The 22,755-nt window shown below is 36.8% G+C and overlaps 2 protein-coding genes across 3 annotated transcripts; one reads left to right on the top strand and one right to left on the bottom strand.

Annotated features, from left to right (window-relative positions):
* Positions 1 to 384: 384 nt before the first annotated feature.
* Positions 385 to 10,534, bottom strand: LOC113118668 (signal recognition particle receptor subunit alpha-like). Its single transcript, XM_026288020.1, has 14 exons — positions 10,226 to 10,534; positions 9,077 to 9,160; positions 8,797 to 8,960; positions 7,939 to 8,108; positions 7,702 to 7,849; positions 6,538 to 6,688; positions 6,306 to 6,424; positions 6,076 to 6,194; positions 4,808 to 4,894; positions 4,555 to 4,727; positions 2,967 to 3,180; positions 2,724 to 2,887; positions 1,565 to 1,663; positions 385 to 1,485 (listed from the first exon to the last, which is right to left on the bottom strand). Exons 1-14 carry the CDS (start codon positions 10,346 to 10,348, stop codon positions 1,357 to 1,359), a joined length of 1,944 nt encoding a protein of 647 aa, XP_026143805.1. The 5' UTR covers positions 10,349 to 10,534; the 3' UTR covers positions 385 to 1,356.
* Positions 10,535 to 10,925: 391 nt separating this feature from the next.
* Positions 10,926 to 21,137, top strand: LOC113118667 (ADP-ribosylation factor GTPase-activating protein 2-like). Of its 2 annotated transcripts, XM_026288017.1 has the most exons (17): positions 10,926 to 11,074; positions 11,610 to 11,728; positions 11,888 to 11,960; positions 12,083 to 12,214; positions 12,907 to 12,987; positions 13,981 to 14,086; positions 14,172 to 14,228; positions 14,626 to 14,664; positions 16,793 to 16,845; positions 17,693 to 17,829; positions 18,006 to 18,137; positions 18,304 to 18,432; positions 18,510 to 18,659; positions 18,741 to 18,867; positions 19,516 to 19,606; positions 19,744 to 19,865; positions 19,954 to 21,137. In XM_026288017.1, the coding sequence occupies exons 1-17, from the start codon at positions 11,003 to 11,005 to the stop codon at positions 19,972 to 19,974; spliced, it is 1,641 nt and encodes a 546-aa protein (XP_026143802.1). In that variant the 5' UTR covers positions 10,926 to 11,002; the 3' UTR covers positions 19,975 to 21,137. The 2 variants fall into 2 exon arrangements, with proteins under 2 accessions (XP_026143802.1, XP_026143804.1); XM_026288019.1 differs by lacking the exon at positions 14,626 to 14,664.
* Positions 21,138 to 22,755: the final 1,618 nt, after the last annotated feature.

Here is a 22,755-nt window from a genome sequence, read left to right as displayed (position 1 = left end):
TACTTTTGTTTTTTTGTCCCTGCAACGGAGAATAAGTAGGATATAAATAGAATCTTTATATTTTGAGAAGAAACTGAATTGAGAGCAACTGCAAAAAAAGTTAAAATGTATAATTTATAATACATTATTAACTTATTTTTTATCCCATGGCAGGAAGTGAGATAAAAAAAAAGAACTTTGTGAGGAAAATTCTTGAGTTTATATCTTGCAATTGTGAATCTAATTAAGAAACTAAGTCTTAATTGAGATATAAAGATTGTTTTTTTTGTTTTTGTTTTTTTGCTGTGGCATAAAAACAGGGTTCCATTGAATTCAGCATCGGTGAAAATAGCAGTACATGAAACAAAAAATGACATATTACTAGTACCGAAAAATGACACGTCATTACAAGCTATTATAGCAGCTTTATTTAAGAAATATTACACATTCTTAAAGTACAACCAATATTCTCTATGAAGCTCTCCAGTCTTGCCATTGTGCTAGCGCAAATTAACATGAGGTGAAGGAGAATTAAGACCGGAACTTTGTTCTAAAATAAAAGGATGAAGGGATGTGAAAGAAAAGAAAAATGGCAGTACAGTTACCGATGAATTAAAACAAATATGTAAAACTTTGTAGGGCGTCAGATAGTTTGGTATACGCAGCATTTTCGAACTTTCTGCTGAGGCGCCTTCAAACCTCAAGCACCAAACCTTACAATACCTTTTAACACCTTTCATATCCAGAGACATGAAAAGCCTGAGTATAAAAGGAAGAATGAGAAAAGGCAGCGTTTGTACAGAACAGTTTTGGGATCAACAGCTGAAGTAATGAGCTGAGGCACTATGGTAGTGATTTATGAGACAGTTTGGGTTGTGGGCATCATCTGAATGTACCTACATTAATCAAATAAAAACTAGACAAAATACATTTAGAATATATTAGCTTTCTTCTAACATTGGAATAACACCTCAGTCCATCTTTTTTGGTTGGCAGAAAGTACCAGAACACTTGACCGTCGAGAACAGATGCAGAAAAGTGCAAAATGCTTTTCCATTATCTCATTATTTAAATGAAAACAGAAGCACTGCTTTCTGATTGGCTGTGTTGCATGTCAATCAAAAATGGTTGCTGAGGTGAGATCAAGTCAAATGATATTCCTTCCACTCATTAAACATAAACACTTTTTTTTTTCCTGGAACAAAACACAAGGATCCTAAATATGAACTGAATTTCAGTTAAACCTGTAAGAAAGCAAAATAACACCTATCATTTCAACACGTAGGCAATGTATGCATTCACAGGAAGCCGAGAGGGTCACAGGGTCTCATGTCTAGCTGTAGCAGAACCGTGGAAGTCGCTGGAGAAGTCTTCATCTCAGGCCTTCATGAGCGCGCTGACCACAGCCCTGGCGTTGAGGCTGCGCAGGTCACTGTACGTCTGCCCGGTGCCCACAAACACGATGGGCTGACCGGTGATGTAGGTCATGGAGATAGCAGCGCCCACCTACAGGAAACAGTCTAGAGTTATTCTTAACCGAGATCCATTTCACAGAAACGTGCCATGAAAAAGCTTCTGGTCATACCTTATCATCAATGGTGTCAAACTTGGTGAGAACGATGCCGTCGATGAGCCTGGGCTTGTCAGTCTTGGAATGATCAGCCAGTGCTTGATTAAATTTAACCTAAAACAAAGCAATAAAACGTTCACTACATAATGACCCACATGCAATAGAAACCGAAGAAGTGATAGTGTTTACGATTGGATGAATTATCCCAGGTTAACTTTTCCTTGGGTATGTTTGATTTTAGTCTCTTACAGTTATTATATATATATATATATATATATGTTTCTATGTTGTACCTTTTCCCCCCAAAGTATTATTTATTTTGTTTTTGATGCTTGCTGACCAAGGTAGCATTTAAGCAAAAACAATAAAAACATAAATATTGTGAAATACTATAACAGTTTCATTTAGTTTAACAAGATTACTAGTACTAAAGTACTAAAATAACAAATGAAAATATAAAACTTCAACTAAAAACTAAATATAAGAATAATTAAAAACTACCTCAATCACACTAAAATATCACTGCTTCAGTCTTCGGTGTCACATGATTCTTCAGAAATCATTCTTTTATGCTGATTTGATGCTCATTAAACATTTCTTAATATTATTGATGTCGAAAACAGTTTTTACTGCTTAATATTTGTGCAAACCATGATACATTTTTTAGGATTCTTTGCTTATCAATTTCAGAAGAACAGCATTGATTTTAAATATAAGTCTCATTTGAGATTATACATTTATTTACCGTAATTTTAATCAATTTAATGCATCCTTGTTGAAATAAAGGTATCCATTTTTATTTAAAAAAGAAACCCTTTCTGAAACTCAATCATTATTTACTCTTTAAACTTGAAAGGCTTTCAATCTTCCTTGAATGACACAAGTTTACAATTCTGAACAATATCTTTGACACACTTTTTAATTTAATATAAGTGGAAGCAGACTGGGGTTGATAAATGGTGAAAAGGCATCAAGTTTACTGAAAAGCTCTTCACCAGAGGGCCATTATTTGTCATTATTTTACTTCATAATTGGCTCAATGAAACATCAAGTGCTCTCTTTGTGCAAAAGCACTTTTTACTGTCCAGAAACACTTGCTGGTCAAAGATGGCTACTTCATGTGACACATTAGAAGCAGCGCCTTCTACAGGCCACATTGTAGCATTACACCCACCAGCTGATCCACAGCCTCATTTCCCACCAGTGCTTCTCCCACAAACAGCACCAGGTCCGGGGTGTTGACCGCGATCAGCTTCGCCAGAGCCGTCATCAGAGGAGCGTTATCCTGCATACGGCCGGCGGTATCGATCAGCACCACGTCAAAGCACTGGTTACGAGCTGCAGAGAGAGAGAGAACAGTGTGTAACAACTGAATCTTTCTAAAGTTTCATTTCTTCTAAAATCACACAGTTTTTACCGAAGGCAATAGCCTCCATGGCGATCCCAGCAGCATCCTTGCCATAGCCCTTCTCGAAGAGCTGTACGGCGGGCTGCCCCCCGTGCTTCTCAGGCGGGTGCAGAGAGTTCAGACGCCGCTGATGAGTCCTCAGCTGCTCCACAGCTCCCGCGCGGAACGTGTCACAGGCCGCGATGAGCACCGTGAAGCCATTCTCGATCAGCCAATAGGAGATCTGCACAAAAAATTAAAGAAAAATATAAATACATGTCACACGACCTCTATAAATTATCAGGGTATCTGCAGAATGGGTGGGGCAATGTCTACAGAAACATATTAAAGTGTGAATGACTGTAAAAAGCCTGATTTGCAGTTCAGATACAGGTTTTTACAAAAACAAATATTTATATAAAATGATAAACTTAACATTTCAGATTTAATTTTTGGATTGGTGTCAAAATTCTGGATTGTATTAATTTATATGATTATTATCAGTCAATTATTATATGAAATAAATATATTTTTACTCTCTTAATTATTTAGATTTTAATAATGCATTATCTTATTGTTAATCCACCAGTTCACATTTACAACATTTACATTTACAACAAGCGTGTTTGCAGTGTAAAAACATGGGTTGATTTTCACATTGGTCTAAACAAAAGCCAGAGTGGCTTATTGGAAATGCAAATTCATTCTCTGCCAGCAGGTGGCGCTTTCAGAAAGGCAGAAAACTAGCGGTTTCCCCAGTAAAGGCTGTAAAAAAAGCTCATGTTTATTCAAATTAAATCATAGCCTTTTGATGTTTCATCATCCCCAAATTTATGACCACAACTAAATTGAAGGCTTTTTAAAGACCTGCAGAAACCCTGTAATATTTGATATACTGATTTGCTGTTCAAGAAACATTTCTTATTATCAATGTTGAAAACAGTTTTGCTAGTGTTGCTAGATATTTTTAAATATATATATATATATATATTTTTTTTTTTTTTTAAGAGTCAAATACTTTTAATTTAGAAAAGATGCATTAATTAAAAGTGACTACTTGAAAATGTCTATTTGAAATAAAAAATTAAATTCTTTTGAGCTTTCTATTTGTCCAAGAATCCTAAACAAATTTAATAGTTTCCATAAATATTTTAAGCAGCAAAAACGTATTTAACATTAATAATAATAATAATGAGAACCATTATGAACAATTGATAATAAATGAGCTCCAAATCATATTACATTGATTTCTAAAGGATCTTGTGACACTGAAGACCAGATAAATTATGCTGAAAATGCAGCTTTGCCTCACAGGAATAAATTACATTTTGAAACGTATTAAAATAGAAAACATTTTTGATATTTTAATTTCACAATATTACAGTTTTTACAGTTTTTTTGATTCAATTAATGCAGCCTTGTTGAGAATGAGACTTAAATAGACTTAAATAAAGAATTATTTTAAACTATTTACCGTTACTGTATGTTACATAAAATGAAAACTGCATAAAAATTATTTTTTAAATTCAATCTTTTCTTAATGAAAGCCAAGTATTTCACACCCTAAATTTTTAGGTAAAGGTAATTTAAATAATTTTAAGGACCGGTTTTTATTTACCTTGGCGAGGTTGGTGGACTTGCCGACGCCGTTCACCCCACAGAAGGTGATGACGAAGGGTTTGCGCTGAGAACGAGCCTCTAGCACGTCCCTCAAGATGTCCACGCGCCGCTTGGGCTGCAGGATCTGCACCAGAGAGTCCTGCAGAGCCTGCTTTACTGTAGAGGCCACAGCTGGAGAGAAGAAGATTTACATCAGCAAAATAACCCAGGGAGGCCAGAAAGCAAGACAGAAGAAAGCTCCGTTCACTCACTGGTGAAAGTGCCCATGACTTTGCCTTCCAGTTTCTTGGCCACAGAGACACAGAGCTGGGAGGCGATTTCAGCTGCTACATTCTTGGCTAGAGAAACAAGAAAAGACAAACCGCAATTAGTCTGATCAAGTAATAACATAAGGTGTACACACAGTATATAAGCTGGTGTCTAGCTGTTTGAGATTACTGGAACCTTTGAGCATTATTTTGATCAAGCCCAATTCATTAAGACTGAACCTTTCAATAAATTCATTGATAAGAACAGACTGAAAAGAACAATTGACTCATGAATCAAAAATACATTTGATGGCCCACAAGTAAGTTTTGCAAAGCTCAGTAACAATCCGAGGGGTTTTAATCTCTAAATATGATCATCCACATGAGAGAGAGAGAGAGAGAGACCCCATTTTAACATTTAAAAAGGCAGCTATACATTTTAATATTATTTGGAAAATATCATTTTTTTATGTATATACATTTTATTGAAATCTTCCTTTTTTAAAATATAAATTGTACTTTTTTTATATCTATAGTACTGTACTGTTGGATGTACTTATATAATTTTTAATTTAATCGAATTTAGTTTTTTTTTTCCTACCTATCATACTGTACTGATACTGTACTGAATCAATTTGAATCGATTTTAAATCACCTTTCTCTTACATTTCTGTTACATGTATTATTCATTATTATTCCATGGTCTGTCTCAATACTGGATTCTGATTGGCTGGCAGGTATGCAGTAAAACTGTTTAATGCACAGGTAGTTCCAAGTCAGTTTAATTATTGTTCAATATAAATTAATGAGAAATTAAATTAGTTCAACCCAACTTTGAGAATAGATTAACGGCAATATTTTTTTTAATCGGCCGATAAGAGTCTCACGTTAACGCCCCAACACTAGTAAAAAAAATACACCTTTTTTACCATGTGAAAAACAGCATTTTCCTTTAAATGTTAATGAGCTCTGCTGACCCCGCCCCTCTAGCTGTTCTCTGAGGGACTGTTTACTTTAGCTGCATTCATCGTGAAACTTGCTAATTAGCACATTATTAGGAAAGTCGATTTGCAAAGATTCATTTAAAAACCTTATATTCCACTCAATACATATACACACCATATATAGTAGAATTTAATTTCCATATATTTTCCTGGCCTAGAACACACCATATAACAGGTTTTCCATGACTAAACGCTTTAATAATTGTAAAAACATGCAAGCAAAAAGTGTTTTGAAAGAGGTGCCATGGGGCAGAAGCGATGTCATACCGATGAGGTGATCTCTCATCTTGTCCAGAACTGGCTCCATGTCTTCCTGAGTCAGATTCTTCGATCCCACCAGGCCTTTCAGCATCCCAAACATTCCCCCGAAACCACCCTTTTTGGCTCTGCAGAGAAACCACACAGAAAATAGTCAAAATCAATTCTAGATGCAGCAAGTTCAGATGCAGACATTTTGAGGCTTGTTGAAAGAACAAAAAGAGTAGTGCGTTTCTAACCCTTTCTTAGTGTTTGCCACCACGACTCTCTCCTCTTCTTGCACTACTTCATCCTCATCATCTGAGGACTCATAATCCACACCTCGCAGGTCCCCTTTCATCGAATCCACCTGGATCAGCTGGAGGAACAGAGTTTATAATTTTTGTCATTTTTTTTAATCTAAAAGCTTTCAACAACCCTGCATATTAAAAGCATTCAATACTGAAGTTATAATGATAATGGACTGCTCACCGGTTCAGCTGTGGCATCAGGGTCTTGGTTCTGGGCATCACTGGAGTTGTTGCCGTTGGTTCCACTGTAGTCCAGCTCTCCGATGCTCTTCCCGCCCATATCCCACACCCGGTTTGCCTTCCCCTTTGGCTTCTGGGGTTTAGGGGACTTACTGTTCAATACAACAGAATAAAAAAAGACTTGACTTCAAACAAGTGTTATTTTAGCATCAGTCATACTACTGTATTCCTTGTTCAGATTTAGAATTTTTATAGCTCACTTTAAATTTTAGCTGAACTTACAAGTTAGATTTTTATGTCTATATGGCATTTAAAATGTATTTCTTTATTCGTTTTAGTCATTTTAGAATTTTAACAAATGGAAATGAGAAATATTTATTTCAAGTAATATATATTTTTTATTATTTAAGGATTTTTTTTTCCTTTGCATTTTTGAAAAGTTTTGCATTCAGACAATGTTATCAAAAGGACCCCTTTCTCACAGATCGAGGAAAACAACTAAAAATGCTTTATTTTTTCACGCCAAGCAAGAAGTTGGCGATGTCACTTTGTAAAATGTTTTTTTATAAAATACTAAGTGACTGTATACCTATAGACTGAACACATAATATGCATGTGCATAAGGTCACCATTTTCACAAATTTGTGTTTTGTAGTTTACACATTATATTGTTTTCAAAAACAAAGATTGTGTTTTCAGGCTCCAAAATGACATTGTTGCAGAGCTGCACTGTTAATCATTACAAGACTGTGAACACAATTTAAACACCCATGCAATCCCATTTTAAAATGTGAAATGATTCCAAATTCCAGAACATTGAATTCCTTGTTCGCGCTTCCACTGACACAGAGAGCAGACATTTACCATGTCTCAACTACACAGTAATATTTCATTTACATTATTGTTAAGTTCAGAATTGTGGGAGAATTGTGATCTCAATCGGAGACAAAAAAAAAAAAGATTCTCAAAGTATCCAGAATCTTGCAGCTCTACACTGTTGTGTAAATGAACAGCCAAAATGCATAAAAAGTTTTCTGTTTGTTGTTGAATAGGGTCATGGAAACGGCCCCTTAATTAATGATAACAATCCTGCTTTACAAGGGCTAAATTATTATTATGTAATAGCTGAACAAAGCTTTTTCTCACAATTCATAAAGCGTCCTACCTGGGCTTCTCTGCTTTTCCGCCACCCAACTGCTTGCTGATGAACTTGGCACGGTTCCTCTCGATAATCTCCTCTTGGGTCAGGCTCTCGTTTCCATTCTCCACAGCTTTCTTCGAGGCAGCTTTAGCCTGATCCCCTCCTGATTCAGCTGACAATGAGTGAAAGAGAAGAAAAGAAAGAACAGTTACATTAACGAACCTACAACTTCAGTGATTTGCTTCATTGATGGTGTCTTACATTTCTCTCCTTCCTTTTTGGCATTTTTACTTTTCTTGCCTCCTTGCTCCTTGGTTTTGTCCCCATCTTTTGTCTCAATCATAGACTTCACAGTTTTCTTGGATTTCTCAGACTCGTTAAAATTCCTCATGGAGACGGGGGCCTTGGCTTTACTGCTGACCTCCGCCTCCCTGAAAACACACACATCATATAATTTATTTATTTATATATATATATATATATATATATATATATATATATATATATATATATATATATGATGCTTTGAGCTTAAGTGCTGAAAATAATATTTTACTGGTTTTTACTGGCAGTTCTTCAGTTGCTGTCACATACTCCTCATATAGCAACAATTAAATTGAGTCAAAAATAGTCATCCTAAACTTTTATTTAATTATTAAAATATTGCTTAGATTGATTTCTCTTGAAAACACAAAAATGTTTCCATGATAATGTACCTGTTGGAAAAGTTTGAAAAAAATAAAAGAAATTAAATTTAATTCAGGTCTGTATTATTTTTTGTGGTTCTGAAATACGACTCTTATGCCTACGAAGGCTGCACTTTTTTTTTCTTTTTTTTTTTTTACATTTAATTTAATTTTAGGACCGATCAAATATACAGCAACATTATAAATGTCTTTACTGTAACTTCTGGTTGGTTTATTGTATCCTTGATTAATGGAAATATTAATTTCTTCTTCTTATGACCCCAAAACTTTTCAACAATAGTATGTCTATATATTATTTAAAAAAAGTTGATCTAAAGGTTTAGCTTTAGTGAATAAAATTACTTTTTCAGACAAAAATATGCTTTTTTGACACACTTTATATATATAGACACAGAAAAGGGGTTCAGCTCACCGCATAAGTGTATGGAAGTCATCGCCGAACTCAAAATTATTGAGCAGAAACTTTAGGGCACCTCTCTGCTCCAGCTCATTCTTGTATCGATCTCTGAAGTGAAGCTGGACATCATCTATGAACTTGTCCACATACGTCAGCGTCAGGATCTTTTGAAAACCCACCTGAGACAGAAGCAGCACACAATCAGACATACGGACCACTGACTGATCTGATGAATCACATCACATCATTTGCATTGAAAAGAAAAAAAAAAAAAAAAAAAAAAAATCACACTCACCACAAACACAAGCTCAAACTCATTGTCCAGCTTGTATTTAAGACTGAGGGAATTGTGGGTGAAGGAGTTATTCCCACTCCTCTCCTGCACAAAAAGACAAAAAAAAAAAAAAACATTCAACTTAACATATGTCTTAACAATAACATACATGTTGGAATCTAAATCTGAAAGGAACTTCAGTCTAATTAACTGTTGTATTTAGCTAAAAAGGTGGAACACAGACCAAAATTGTCTTTTTTGAAGAGTTGGATTACAATATTTACACTTCATGTGATAACAGTTGATCAATGTAATATTCATTAACTTTTGCTTTTGCTTTGCTATTCTACTTTCTTTGAGTTAGCAGCTACTGCGGTTTACTATGGAAGTCTGTTTATTTATAAATCTCAATTCTGAAAACAAAAAGGGCAGAACTGTGAGATATAAACTGCAAATTCAGACTTTACATCTTGCAATTCAGACTTTTTTCTTGCCACAGAATAAATCAAAAAAGGTAACTACGACTTTAATTCACACTTCCAACGTTACTTGTAATTGCAAGTTTATTTCTCCAAATTAGGAAATGTATTCTCAAAACTGTTAGTAATAGATAGAAATATAATTCTGATATAACTATTTTCTTAATAGAAATATAATTCTGATATAACAATATTTTCTAATTAAGAAAATGGTTTAAAAATTGGCCTAATTGATTATAATATGACAAGCTATGTTTAAAAAGAACATTTAAAAACAAAAAGACAATAAACATTTTATAAATGTTTTAAGAGGGTAAAATTCTGAAGTTAACTGAAAAAAAACACAGAATCTAAAATGCAATATTTTTTTGAAAGATTTAAATAATTTGACATTTTTTACACATATTTACATTTATGAATATACAATTTAACAAGGAATACTTAGAAAATAATTAAAGTAATATGAAAAGCTCTCTATCTGTTTGTCCAGGTTAGTACACGCAACATTACACAACACACATGACTGTCCAACACACACGATACGAAACTCAAAAGCATCTGTCAGTCATTATTCGCGATATTTTACGTGACCCTACATACAGTATCTACAGTAACCTACATGACCCCTCAAATCCCATCTCTGTAGTTACACAGGACACAACAGCAGCACCGTGAGGGTCTGGGGCTTCACCTGCAGGATGACGGAGCGGAGGAGAGCGTTAACGGGTCCGGTGAACGACTCGGTAACTCCGGCCCCCTGGAAACACCACAACACGATCCCCCCTTTACTAAAGATGGCGAAGAAGTCCAGCATCTCTGCCAGTCACTACTGAACCCAATACTACGAGGAACAGAACAAACACCGTTCAACAAAAAAAAAAACGAAAACGTGTAGAAAAATAAATAAGTGCTCCAAAGTTGGCCTGCGCTCGAGCTAATGTGCGCAGCGCTGCCTGCCGTCGCAATCAAGACTACTCACGAGCAGACACGTCAGTGGCACAACGAGGATGTGACGCAACTTCCCGTGCAGAGCGACTGACGTGTAATATTAATTTGATATTTTAAATGTTACATTTGAATTCATTAACATTGGTTTAGGCTTTTATAATGACTACTTTAATTACGTTTTTAATCAATATTATAATATAAAAAATATTATATAATATAAAAAGCAGATTTATTGCGCTGAAGAAGAAAAAAAACTCCAGCTGAACGTCTGAAAAGTAACTTGATTTTAAGATTTGTATTTTATAGGTTTATATATGTTTTTTCGTTTATGTGCATGGTACAATAGGACCTAAATTAAACTCATTTTGTCAAGACGGATAGTATATGTATGTTCACATTATTCGTTTATTCGGTAGTTTATTTGAGTCTCGTCGCGCGACCTGTGTTTTCCACAAACGTCACTTCCGGTCGGTCTGTTTATCCTCTCTGGTTTCTGTGTTCGCGCTGCTCAGTTGGCAAGATGGCGTCGGAACCGAACAAGACAGAAATCCTCACCATTTTTAAACGTTTGCGCTCTATACCCACAAACAAGGTAACGCACCAGGTCTTGTTGAAATGTATCTGTTAATGTTTATAGTATCGTTTTAGCCTGTTGTGAGACATCCGTGTGTTTGTTTCTTGTGGGATTACGTGTCATTTGTGTGTCGCTAAGCCGGTGCTGATGGGGCCTGGGTCCCGTCAAACACACCATGTTTACTGTCAACATCACATCCGAAACACACCTGTTTCCAGCTGTCAAACACTAGTGACTTAATATTAATAAACTAATCGGACCAAAGTAGCTGTTTTGAAAGCAATTACTTGATCGCGGGTTTACCGGCTCTGTGTGTCAGACGGGAATGACGCAGTGGCGACGGAAAATGACTCATCCTGTAATAATGTACCTCAAAACCCAAGTTCTAGGTGGAGTGTCCCACAGATGGAGCGAACTCATGAATACTCGTTAAATATGTATATTAGGACATGAAATCTCGAATTAATGTACATTCAAATGAGTTGGAGGTGTTTTGAAACTGTTTATATATAATGAGTAGGATACGTAATGAAATGGTATGTTTGATTTTCAGGCCTGCTTTGACTGTGCTGCTAAGAACCCGAGTTGGGCCAGTATTTCGTATGGCGTGTTTCTGTGCATTGACTGTTCTGGGATACATCGCTCATTGGGAGTGCACTTAAGCTTTATCAGGTCAGTCTGGATCTCTGTTGTTTTTCTCTCTTATTAAATGATGCTGTCATGTGAATGTCTGTCAGTGTTTTTATTCATCCGTGGTGATACAGAGTGGCGCATTCATTCGTTAGGCAAGAGTTCGAGGGTGAGTTAAAGTGTAGAATGTTGTCTTTTCAGATCCACAGAGCTGGATTCCAACTGGAGCTGGTTTCAGCTGAGATGTATGCAGGTTGGAGGAAATGCAAACGCGGTTAGTTCTTCTTTTCCTACCCTAAAATATCCATGCAGTTGCATCAGTTGTGCCTTTAAAGATTAACCTATACTGTAGAAACTGTGCGTGTTGCATCACTCCCATGTTTTCTTTGTGCACAGATGGGGTTTTTCCGCCAGCATGGCTGTACCACCAATGACACCAATGCGAAGTATAACAGTCGTGCGGCTCAGATGTACAGAGAGAAGATTCGACAGCTTGCCAACGCTGCACTCTCCAAGTATGGCACTGATGTGAGTATTCCAGTCTCATGCTGTTCCAGCATTCTCGCTGCATAGATGAACTATGTCCTGTGGATTTGTTGTCAGCATTGGTTATTAAAAGATATTTAATGTGATGCTATTAACATGCACTAAAAGCAGAGTTTTTCACAATGGTTTTGCATTATGATTTTACATTGGACATGATGCGTAACTTTATTACAACAGGCCTGTGTTCATAAGAAACCCGTTTAGTGTCTGAACCCCAGTTATTTAAAGGACTACAAATCTGTGGTTATCACAAACCATGTTTATTCTTGTTGCAAATGAACTTGTATTTAGTCTGGGTCATTTGTGTTTTGACGTTGAATAGTGTTTTTGTGGATGAGTTTGATTGAACTGCTGACAACAGACACTATAGATTATTGTATATGTGATTGACATGTTATTATAACTAAAATTTATTTTTCATGTATTTTATTATGTTGGTTTTTAGTTATGTAATGTATCTCAGTGAGATATTTGGATTTCATCTCTTGCTGTATGCAGCTGTGGTGTTTGTGATATTGAATAAACTTTGAACTTGAGTCACTGAACAAACTCCACGTTACACAGAAGTCATTAGCTTTATCTTCCCAGTCTTACTAGTTATGAAAGCACAACAGACAACCAGTGCATATGTGGAGATCTGCATTCAGGGCATTTATTTGATTTTTGTCATTCAGCTGTGGATTGACCACTCAGGCTGTGCTCAGCCATCACCTGTAGAGAAGAGAGAGAACGACTTCTTTGACGAGCACACACAGGTAGGACACAGTGTTTTAAATTGTAAATGAGCTTTTATGTCTTATTTTTTTATTTTTTTCACAGTCAGAGAAACCTAGAAATATCAGGGAATTATGTATTGAACCCCTTTACACAGACTTTGCATCAGATTACATCTTTATCTCTTCTGACCAATGTAATCAGTCTCTCAGTATGTTTTCCCCCCAATTTTGGAAAGTAGTAGTAATGCTGTTAATGCATTTTTTTCTCTGGTTCTCCTAAGCTCTAAAATATAAAATCGGTAATCAAGTGAGATTTTTATGACGTTAATGATCTGTTAACACTTAAGTATAGGCACAAGTTCTCACTATTAATTAGTTTTTATTAGTATGTCTATTAATAACATATATTAGTGCTTATAAAACACATATTCTGCATGACCATATTTTACATCCGTAATCTTACCGAATACCTAAACTTAACAACTACCGTATTTTCCGGACTATAAGTCGCACTTTTTTTTCATAGTTTGGCTGGTCCTGCGACTTATAGTCAGGTGCGACTTATTTATCAAAATTAATTTGACATGAACTGAGAAAAATGAACCAAGAGAAAACATTACCGTCTACAGCCGCGAGAGGGCGCTCTATGCTGCTCAGTTCTCCTGTAGTCTACACTGAAGACATAGAGCGCCCTCTCGCGGCTGTAGACGGTAATGCTTTCTCTTGGTGCTTGGTTCTAAATAAATGTGAATTATAGTCCAGTGCGACTTATATATGTTTTTTGATTTGATGTATTTTTGGACTGATGCGACTTATTCTCAGGTGCGACTTACAGTCAGAAAAATACGGTACTATACTAACTATTAATAAGCAGCAAATTAGTAGTTTATTGAGGATTATCGAGTTAATAGCAAGAATAGGACCTTGAAATGAAGTGTAACCTACTATCTCATTAATATTGTGCTCATGCAGATATGGTGTTATAATTATGACTGGATGTGTGAAATTTGATAATCGTTTTGTTACCTGCAGCCTGCCAACAGCTGGAACATGGCGTCCCCGTCCCTAACAGATGAGAACGGAGCCATAACCCCTCAACTGGAGCAGAGCAATCCTAAGAGTTCAGAGACCAGCACTCGTGAGTGGACCGCATTACACATCATAACGCATGCGTTTCATTGTCAGTACTTTACATTTAATTATTTCTGGTCTGTGTGATGCAGAGTCTGAAGAGGGTCCGAGCATTGAAGGACTGAGCACAAGTCCTAAAGCCACAATAGGTGAGTGTTTACCAGATTATGTGTTTGAGCGCTCAGGCAGAATGGATTTTATCATCCCAACTTCCCCATGTTTCTGTTTCTCCTTTCATCGACCCATTTCCCCATATTATTTTGGAAGTACTTTCTCACCAAACATTGATGAATCACTTAAGTAAGTCAAGCTCCAGGACCTGTTTGGAAGACTAATGAAGTATCCCATATACCAACCTTTTTTATGGACAACAGGAAATAAAATTACATGGTTTAAAAAACACTTTATAAATATGACAAAAACGCATAACTGCATACTTAAGTCTCATTCTAATATTTTTTGTGTGCAATAACAAGCCAGTAAATGTAGTTCTGCAACATTCTTTGCAAATGAATCGAAAGCCTGCTGTCTGTTCTGTTAATGTAGATGACTCGATGCGATTGACGTCTGGAGAGTCTCCTGAAGGTGATTTGAATGGTTTTTAAATGGCAGGATGCCTATTGGCTGATGATCCGAATGAAGCAGCATGGTTCTGCGCTTGACTGACACTACATTTGAGTGTGTGCGCCGCTTTGGCTCCACCCCTTCCTCTTTATCATAATATTCCTGCAAAGCTGCTCATAATTTATAAGCTTGGTGTTACTTTAAAAATAATCTACTGCTTTAAATAATAATGCACTCAGATCTATTCAGGGTGTCATCAGGGACTGTGTATATATTGCACAGTTGTTGACTGGGATTTGATTTAATTTAAAATGGAGAAATTCAGTGCAGATCAACTTTACGAAACATATGCTGTTAATAGAGCCTAAAGCCCATTGTATAATTCAGTTTTGACACAAATGCATGCATTCAGACTCCATTTGATAGCATGCACACTGGATAGTTTCATCCTTGTCCAGTGTGTGGGAAATCTATTGCTCATTTTTTATTCGCAATAAAAATGTCTTTGTACTCACTTAAACCAGAGTTTATCATCAAAAAATATGTAAATTTATTACATTATACTTTTTTTTTTACCTTGTGAATGAATGTTAGAAGAGTAGTGGCTGCTGCTGTGTGGGTGTTTTAACACTTGGCTGAAGGAGTGACGGCAGATTTGTCATCTTTCTTAGTTCTGCCTGACGTAATCAATCTTTTAGGTTTTTTTTCTCTCTTTAGTAATGTCACAAACGCTATCATGGATTTTTTTTCTTATGCTATTGGGGAAAATAGGAACCCCAAAGTTATATTCGTTTCCATTCAGCACTTTATCACATTTCTAAGAATCCAAGAAATGTGGAACAGGTCCAGTGTTGTTTCACATGTGTGAGCTGGGCACACTTAACTTATACTTTATACATATTCATACCATTCTTATAGTTTAAAACACAAAAACTGAAGTGTACTTTGGGCTGCACTTCTGTTGAGCCTGAAACATTGCTTGAATTTGATTGGTTTAATGTCTAAAAGCATTTCTGCTATTACTGACCTCCCTAGTATCTGTACGAATTGCAGAACTAACCTATGCACTGTATAATTATTCTTATTTACGCAGTAGTTACCAATTCTTATTGTGTGGCCCAAGTTTTTCTCTTCATTTGAACAGATACAGAAAAATGTTAAATTGTCAGAAAAAAAAGTCATCTTTTCTAAATCAGGAGAAAAATATATAGAGATTAAACATAGTTTACAAGCAGAAACAGTTGTGTGGATTTTGATGTTTTTATTAGCTGTTTGGACTAAGTTTGTAGCAGTGTGTGTGTGTGAGAGAGCTATTCCTTCAACTTAAAATTGGCATATTTTACTTACTTTCCCATAGTTGGTGGATAAAGTTGCTCACTCACTAAAAAAAAGTGATGTAATGAGTTTTCGGTAACACTTTAGAATAAGGAAACACTTAATCATGGTTAACTATGACTTTGCCCTCAATACAGTCCTAATTTGCTGCTTATTAATAGTTTGTAAAGTAGCGTGTTAAATGTAGGTATTGGGTAGTATTAGGGATGTAGAATAAGACATTAATATGTGCTTAATTTCTACTAATAAATGGCTAATATTCTAGTAATATGCATGTTAATAAGCAACTAGTTAAGAGACCCTAAAATAAAGTGTTACAGAGTTTTCTAATCTCATAAAGAGCTCCAAGGCACTTTCCATTCTGGACCCAGATCTCATAGCATGGTATTTCTGATGTGTTTTCCAGTCTGGATTGACTTGTGTCTGGGATGAGATTAGAGCAGCTTTTCATGGTTTATCAGGATACAGTTGGTGTAAATCTTAAAACCAATTTCAGCATTTGTCTCAGCACAAAGCTTCCAGATGGCCTAATTTTCTGCTGAATTATGTAACTCGCTGGTTCAGTATTCAATAATAACGCTGCATGGATGTTCCCAGTGTTCATGTGTACACTTTAAACACACTCTTTCTCTGATTAAGTGAAGTGATTGTGTGAGATGTGACCTCTTCTCTTTCCTCTGAGGCATGATATTCCTCAGTGCACTCACTGTAGGCTGTGGCTTCTATCGCCATGCACTAATGATCCTTGTCTGGAGTAATCTAGGAAGAAATTGTTTCTGGTCTACTTTTCTCTGACTATGCTGTCTGTTTTCAGAAGTGAAACCCTCCATTATTGGAAAGAAGAAGCCAGCCGCTGCAAAGAAAGGGGTATGTATGTGAGCAATCGGTGCTCTCAGTCACTTCCTGTTAAGGGAATTGTGCTTCCTGATCTTGCAGTGTTCAGTTTTTGTCAGTAGGCGTCAGCCTTGCAGCGCGATACAGAGGATAGAACAGATAGGTTTTGCCCTACTCACACATGTCTGCATTGTGAAATCTTATAATAGTAGTTAGACAAATGCATCGAATGTGTGCTAGTAGACTTTTGTTGGTGATTGATTGTCATTTTGTTGATGGGGTTGTTTCTTCACTTAAAACTTTCACTGAATTTCATAAAACCTGTCAACAGCACGTCTGGGTGACTGGGTCATAATTCATCTGATAATCAAATTATATTTCACTTAGATTTATCATGCTTTCATAACTCTATAATTCCCAAGTTCTCAATCATGAGAATTAGACTGATTTTTTTTACATTACGGTACTGTTATTGTTTAATTAATTAATAAAAATGGTACTGTAATTTGTAAATTGTATTAACTATATTTGTGTGTGTGTGTGTAAATGTTCATTTTATTGTATTTGTATACTTTGTTTTCTATTGATCTGTGTCACACACACGTTCACGTGTGTCTGATTGATAAATAGAACAATTATAATAAATGGTTAAATGTATAAATACATGTGTGTATGTATTTAAAATATTTTTAGCATATGTTTAGTATTTATATTATAGTATGTATTTATGTTTAGAGTTTCATTAGGTAATTTTATGTATAAATATACATAAACATACTGCTTCTATAGTTCAGTCTAAAAACTCATTTGCAGGTGCTACTTTGTTCATAAATAAATGTCATTACACTATTTTTTTTTTTTTTTTTCATTTTGATTTTAGCTTGGTGCTAAAAAGGGTCTTGGTGCCCAGAAGGTGAGCAGCAAAAGCTTCACTGAGGTGGAAAAACAAGCCCAGGTGGCAGAGAAAATGAGAGAGGAACAGGTCACTGAGGCCAAGAAACAAGCCGAAGAGTCCATGTGAGTCTCCAGATCTCTTGGACATTTGCAGATGCTGGGAAACTGAAATGCTTTTTCTTAAAAGATTTTGATCAGAACCTACTGAATGGTCAAGCGTGTGGTCGAGTAAGATGATTGCTCCATGAACAGTGCAGTCAGACCTCTAGCTTAGTTTTTTCCCTCCACATTTCTCACAGAGTGGCCTCGATGCGACTGGCCTACAAAGAGCTGGAGATTGACAGGAAGATGGAGGAGAAGAAACTAAAGAGCCTTGAGGGCAAGAAGAAGGAACAGGCGGAGAGGCTGGGAATGGGATTCGGCAACAGGAGGTAAAGACGCGGCGACAGCCTCGATTTAACCACTGTCATCTTAATAACATCACTCCCCTCAAACATGACATCACTGTCTGCATCTCACAGCGATGTGTCTGTTTGTTAATTTTATTGTACACTCAGTTTAATGAGGCTGATATGATGTGAATTTGATCGTCTGCAGTGCCGTGTCTCATTCTGTGATGGCTGAGATGCAGGTGATCGAGCAGGAGACCCCGGTCGGAGTCAAATCCTCTTCTCGCTCTAAACTGGACATGTTTGATGAACCCGGCTTCGCCTCCGGACCGCCCAAGTATGTCTGATTCAGACAGCATTTGTGAATGTGCGTGTTAGCATGTGTGTGATTTGTATCAATCATTGTGATCTCAGGTACAAGGACAACCCCTTCACTTCAGGAGACAGCTTTGGCTCACGGTGGGACAATGACGGAGGATCCTCGTTCTCTTCCTGGGCTCTGGAGAAGGAGGAGCCTAAAGACAGCGAGGTCACCATCTCAAGCATCCAGCCAATCGGAGAACGGTTTGTTGAATAACGTCCTGATGCAGTAGAGTGATCTGATTTGTGGCTGTTTTTATGACCCTATGACACCATGTGTCTCAGGTTGCCCAGCCGACGGAAGCATGAGGCGTCTGTGCCAGTCACAGAGTCCAACGAAGCACAACAGAAGTTTGCCAATGCTAAAGCCATCTCATCAGACATGTTCTTCGGCCGTGAGAGCAACCCAGAGGTACAGTGAGCCCACCAGAGCTTGATTTGACACTTTTTTTTTTTTCTTTTACATTTTATTTCTATTTATAAATTATAAATGCATACATTAAAGTATATACAATTATACATTTTTAAAAGTAAAGTACCCTATTTTCCGGACTATAAGTCGCATTTTTTTTCATAGTTTGGCTGGTCCTGCGACTTATAGTCAGGTGCGACTTTTTTATTAAAATGATTTTGACATGAACTGAGAGAAATGAACCAAGAGAATTGAAACAATAGAGAACATTACCGTCTACAGCCGCAAGAGGGCGCTCTATGCTGCTGAGTGCTCCTGTAGTCTACACTGAAGACATAGAGCGCCCTCTCGCGGCTGGAGACGGTAATGTTTTCTCTTGGTTCTAAATAAATGTGACTTATAGTCCAGTGCGACTTATGTTTTTTTCCTCATCATGACCCATTTTTGGACTGATGCGACTTATACTCAGGTGCGACTTACAGTCAGAAAGATACGGTATATGACATTGTGTGTATGTATGTATATATATATATATATATATATATATATATATATATATATATATATATATCTCAAATAATTATTTTAATTTTTTTTGTAAATATACATTTGTATTGTTTATTTAAATATATTATTTCCCCCCACTAGTATGAAGCAAAGACTCGTCTAGAAGGCATGTCTGGAAGCACCTCCATCAGCTCTGCTGACCTGTTTGGTGATGGCAGTGTCCGTTCCTCTGGTAAACACTTCGAAGACTTCTTCAGTACTGTTTACATCATGCTAATTAGATCATAAAATGGAAAAAAGTCCTATATTTGTTGCCGTATTATATAACATGACTGTGGCGCTCTGTTTCGTTCATGGACATTGCTGTAGGCTCATCAGGATTTGAAAACGTGCTTCCCTCCGGTCCAGACATCGCTCAGTTCAAGCAAGGTGTGAAGACTGTTGCAGGGAAGATGGCAGTGCTGGCTAACGGAGTTATGAACACCATTCAGGTGAATGCACACATTTCAGTCTTGACTATCTACATGTAATACGTCCACAGAAGCTGTATTAACTCCATCTGATCGTGTGTGTGTTCAGGATCGCTATGGATCTTACTGAAAGGACTGCATTTGAATGAAACAGAAGCTGCATTACAGGACACACCTCACTGCTGATTGGCTCTGGTCTGTCTTTGAGAGAGAGAGAGAGAGAGAGAGAGAGAGAGAAAGACCTAGACCTGGGTGCTCTCAGTCTCTCCCCAGACCACTGTAGACACTCTTGCTGACAGTATTTTAATTTCTTTTTTGAGGACTCTTGTTTTATTTTCAGATAACATCAGAAGCCCTGGGAAGAGTGTAAAGTTTGTTTTCAGAATCGCAGTGCTTTCTGTTTGAACTAACAATCCTGTTTTCTCTGCCATGAACCGGTCTTTGATTTCAAATAGGTATGGATTTGAAATGTATTCTGTCCGGAATTAAATGTATAACTAAACTTATATGCGCTAATATGTTCTCATGGCTTTCTTCTTTGTATTTTAACGGTATCCGAAGACCTTGGTTCATTCGGTGAACAAGGAAAGGGAACCCCATATGGTATATTTATACATTTGGAATATTTTAAGCCCTTTTCCTAAATGCGACCTATTAGATTTTGATGCATTATCATGATTTGACATTATGACAATTTGAGTGACTACGTGATGAAATGACAGTACTATTGTGCAATATGTTCAGGCATGTTAAGGACGAGTTCTTAAAGCTTTTTGTGGATGTTTGAGCTGACCGATGATTTTAAACTGAACCCTGTTTGTTTTTGCATGCCAGCATAAGCCGAAGACACTGGTGCTGGATCCGATTTCCAGCGTTCACTCATATTTACAAAGAAAATGCTCAAGAAGCCAAGCGGTTCGAGGAGGTTTGCAGCGATGTGATTTAATCAACAGCAATTTAACAAGGCGCCCTCAGTTTAGATGATAAAATGACAGCTGACAGCTTAGTTATTTTATATTTAAAGTTCACCCACTGTCGTCTGTTTTCTGGTAATGTGCATGTGCAGTTCTGTTTCCTAGTACATGCATTACAGCCTTTCTTTACTCTTCTATTGGGTTAATGCCAGACCGGGAGCTGGCGAATGGTATTTGTCTGCCTGTCCGTTTGTATCCCAATGCTAAATTTGAAAATAAAGAACAATCCAACAGCCGTCTGGAATAAAAGCTATTTATTGTAGTCTGTTGAGAAGAATCTATTGAGATTTGTGTGAATAAAGATTGAAATCCCCACAAACAGCTGTTTAAGACTTTCATTCAATAAATCCAACAAACATTTTTTGACAGAAGGATTGTGGAACAAATGAGTGGCAATGGAATAAGTAATGCACACAAAGTAAGTGATGACCCTTTAAACTCTTAATTAAAAAAAGGTCAGCAGAGTATTGACCTGGGTGATGTTAACCCTGTAAAGCATACGGTCACATTTGCATCTAAATTATCAACATGACCAAACAACCTGTACGCAATCTGATACATGCCTTTATTTTTGCACTATTAGTTAATGTGTCAGGCTTTATAGGGTTAAAAAGGAGTCTGAATGTGGGTCAGGGCTTTGATGTGCTCTTATTCAATGGATATCTTTCATCCTGTTGCGCAGGGGCTCCCAGACTGGCCTCTGACCTCTCCATTTATTCAGCTCTGCTAGAGAAATGGGGTTGTCTTATAAAACATCTGTTCCTGGATCAGATTTAGTTTGATAGCACTCCATGCTTTACGATGTTCCTGATTCCCAAGGCCTTGATTCTAAAGCCTGTTCAGGAGCGGTAAAGGACCCTTTGATCACAGGTACAAAAACACACATAAATGTCACCGTCTGTTATTGCATCAATAACGAGGATCTACGGCATCTACATACAAACAAAAGATCAATGTAAGCATAAGTCCTCTTCCAGTCTTATTTGCATAGCAGTTAAATTAATAGGGTGATCAGAAAGCCGCATTATCCCTTTGTAGGCCCTCTGTGTCCCTGGCTTCTCATCCATGTCAAAGCTTTGGATTTGCTTAGTCACACAATCAAAGAATAACAGGTTTAGAAACAGCAGACTGGCTGTATTCGGTAAATATAAATGGAGCCGATTAGTGTAACAAACAAACAAGAAAAAAACTGAAAAATGGGGATTTATGGCTTAAAACATCCCCTGAATTCACTCATTCAAACGCACATGAAGACTCACTGAGTAAATACAATTCCCTTCTCAGCTTCAATTAAAAGTTCAATTAAACGCAGAAGTTGCTCGTTCACAGCTCAGCTGATATGATAGAACAAAAGTGATTGAAGACTGACAGATAAAATGAAAGAATGACAGAACAAAAGAATGATAAATGGATGGATGGATAAAATTTGGTCTTGGAAAAAATAATTATTGTGGTGTCTAACTTTATAGATCTTCCCCATTAGAAAGAGCAGTCTTCATTTGAGGTTTTATTGATGTTAATTATCATTACTGTTTTATCGCCCAGCACTACAAGAAGTATTAACCCCCTTTAGCCATGTGGATCACTTTTAATGATGGATGGATGCACTTTTTTGGACTTCTAAATTCTCAACCATTCACTGTCACTGTAAGGGTTGGTGGAGCCAGGACATTTTTCAGCATAACTCCAAGTGGATTTGTTTGGAAGAAGAAAGTCATACACCTAGGATGGCTTGAGGGTTGGGAAATTGTGCAGTAATTTTTGGGGTGAACAATCCTTTTAACTGAGAAAACCAGCTGTTTTGACTAGTTTTGGATATCAGTCAAAATCTTCTATTGTGATATGATCCAACATTCCTGGTCTTGGCAGGGGCATCGTGGTGTGTTGCTAGTCGTCCCATGATGCATTCCGAATGACAAATGAATCAGAAATAACAG

The sequence above is a fragment of the Carassius auratus genome, chromosome 18, assembly GCF_003368295.1.
Source record: "Carassius auratus strain Wakin chromosome 18, ASM336829v1, whole genome shotgun sequence".
NCBI classification, from domain to species: Eukaryota; Metazoa; Chordata; class Actinopteri; order Cypriniformes; family Cyprinidae; genus Carassius; species Carassius auratus.
The sequence above is the reverse complement of the archived record's forward strand: the minus strand, read 5'-3'. Positions and strand labels throughout refer to the sequence as shown.

Excerpts from the sequence above, each read along its gene's own strand:
- LOC113118668 (XM_026288020.1), bottom strand. The coding sequence starts at position 10,348 with ATGCTGGACTTCTTCGCCATCTTTAGTAAAGGGGGGATCGTGTTGTGG. Across the intron at positions 7,850-7,938 it reads CAAAAAGGAAGGAGAGAAAT|CTGAATCAGGAGGGGATCAG; the intron begins GTAAGACACCAT and ends ACTCATTGTCAG. Across the intron at positions 6,425-6,537 it reads CTGATGCCACAGCTGAACCG|CTGATCCAGGTGGATTCGAT; the intron begins GTGAGCAGTCCA and ends CTGTTCCTCCAG.
- LOC113118667 (XM_026288017.1), top strand. The coding sequence starts at position 11,003 with ATGGCGTCGGAACCGAACAAGACAGAAATCCTCACCATTTTTAAACGT. Across the intron at positions 11,075-11,609 it reads GCTCTATACCCACAAACAAG|GCCTGCTTTGACTGTGCTGC; the intron begins GTAACGCACCAG and ends TTTGATTTTCAG. Across the intron at positions 12,215-12,906 it reads TCTCCAAGTATGGCACTGAT|CTGTGGATTGACCACTCAGG; the intron begins GTGAGTATTCCA and ends TTTGTCATTCAG.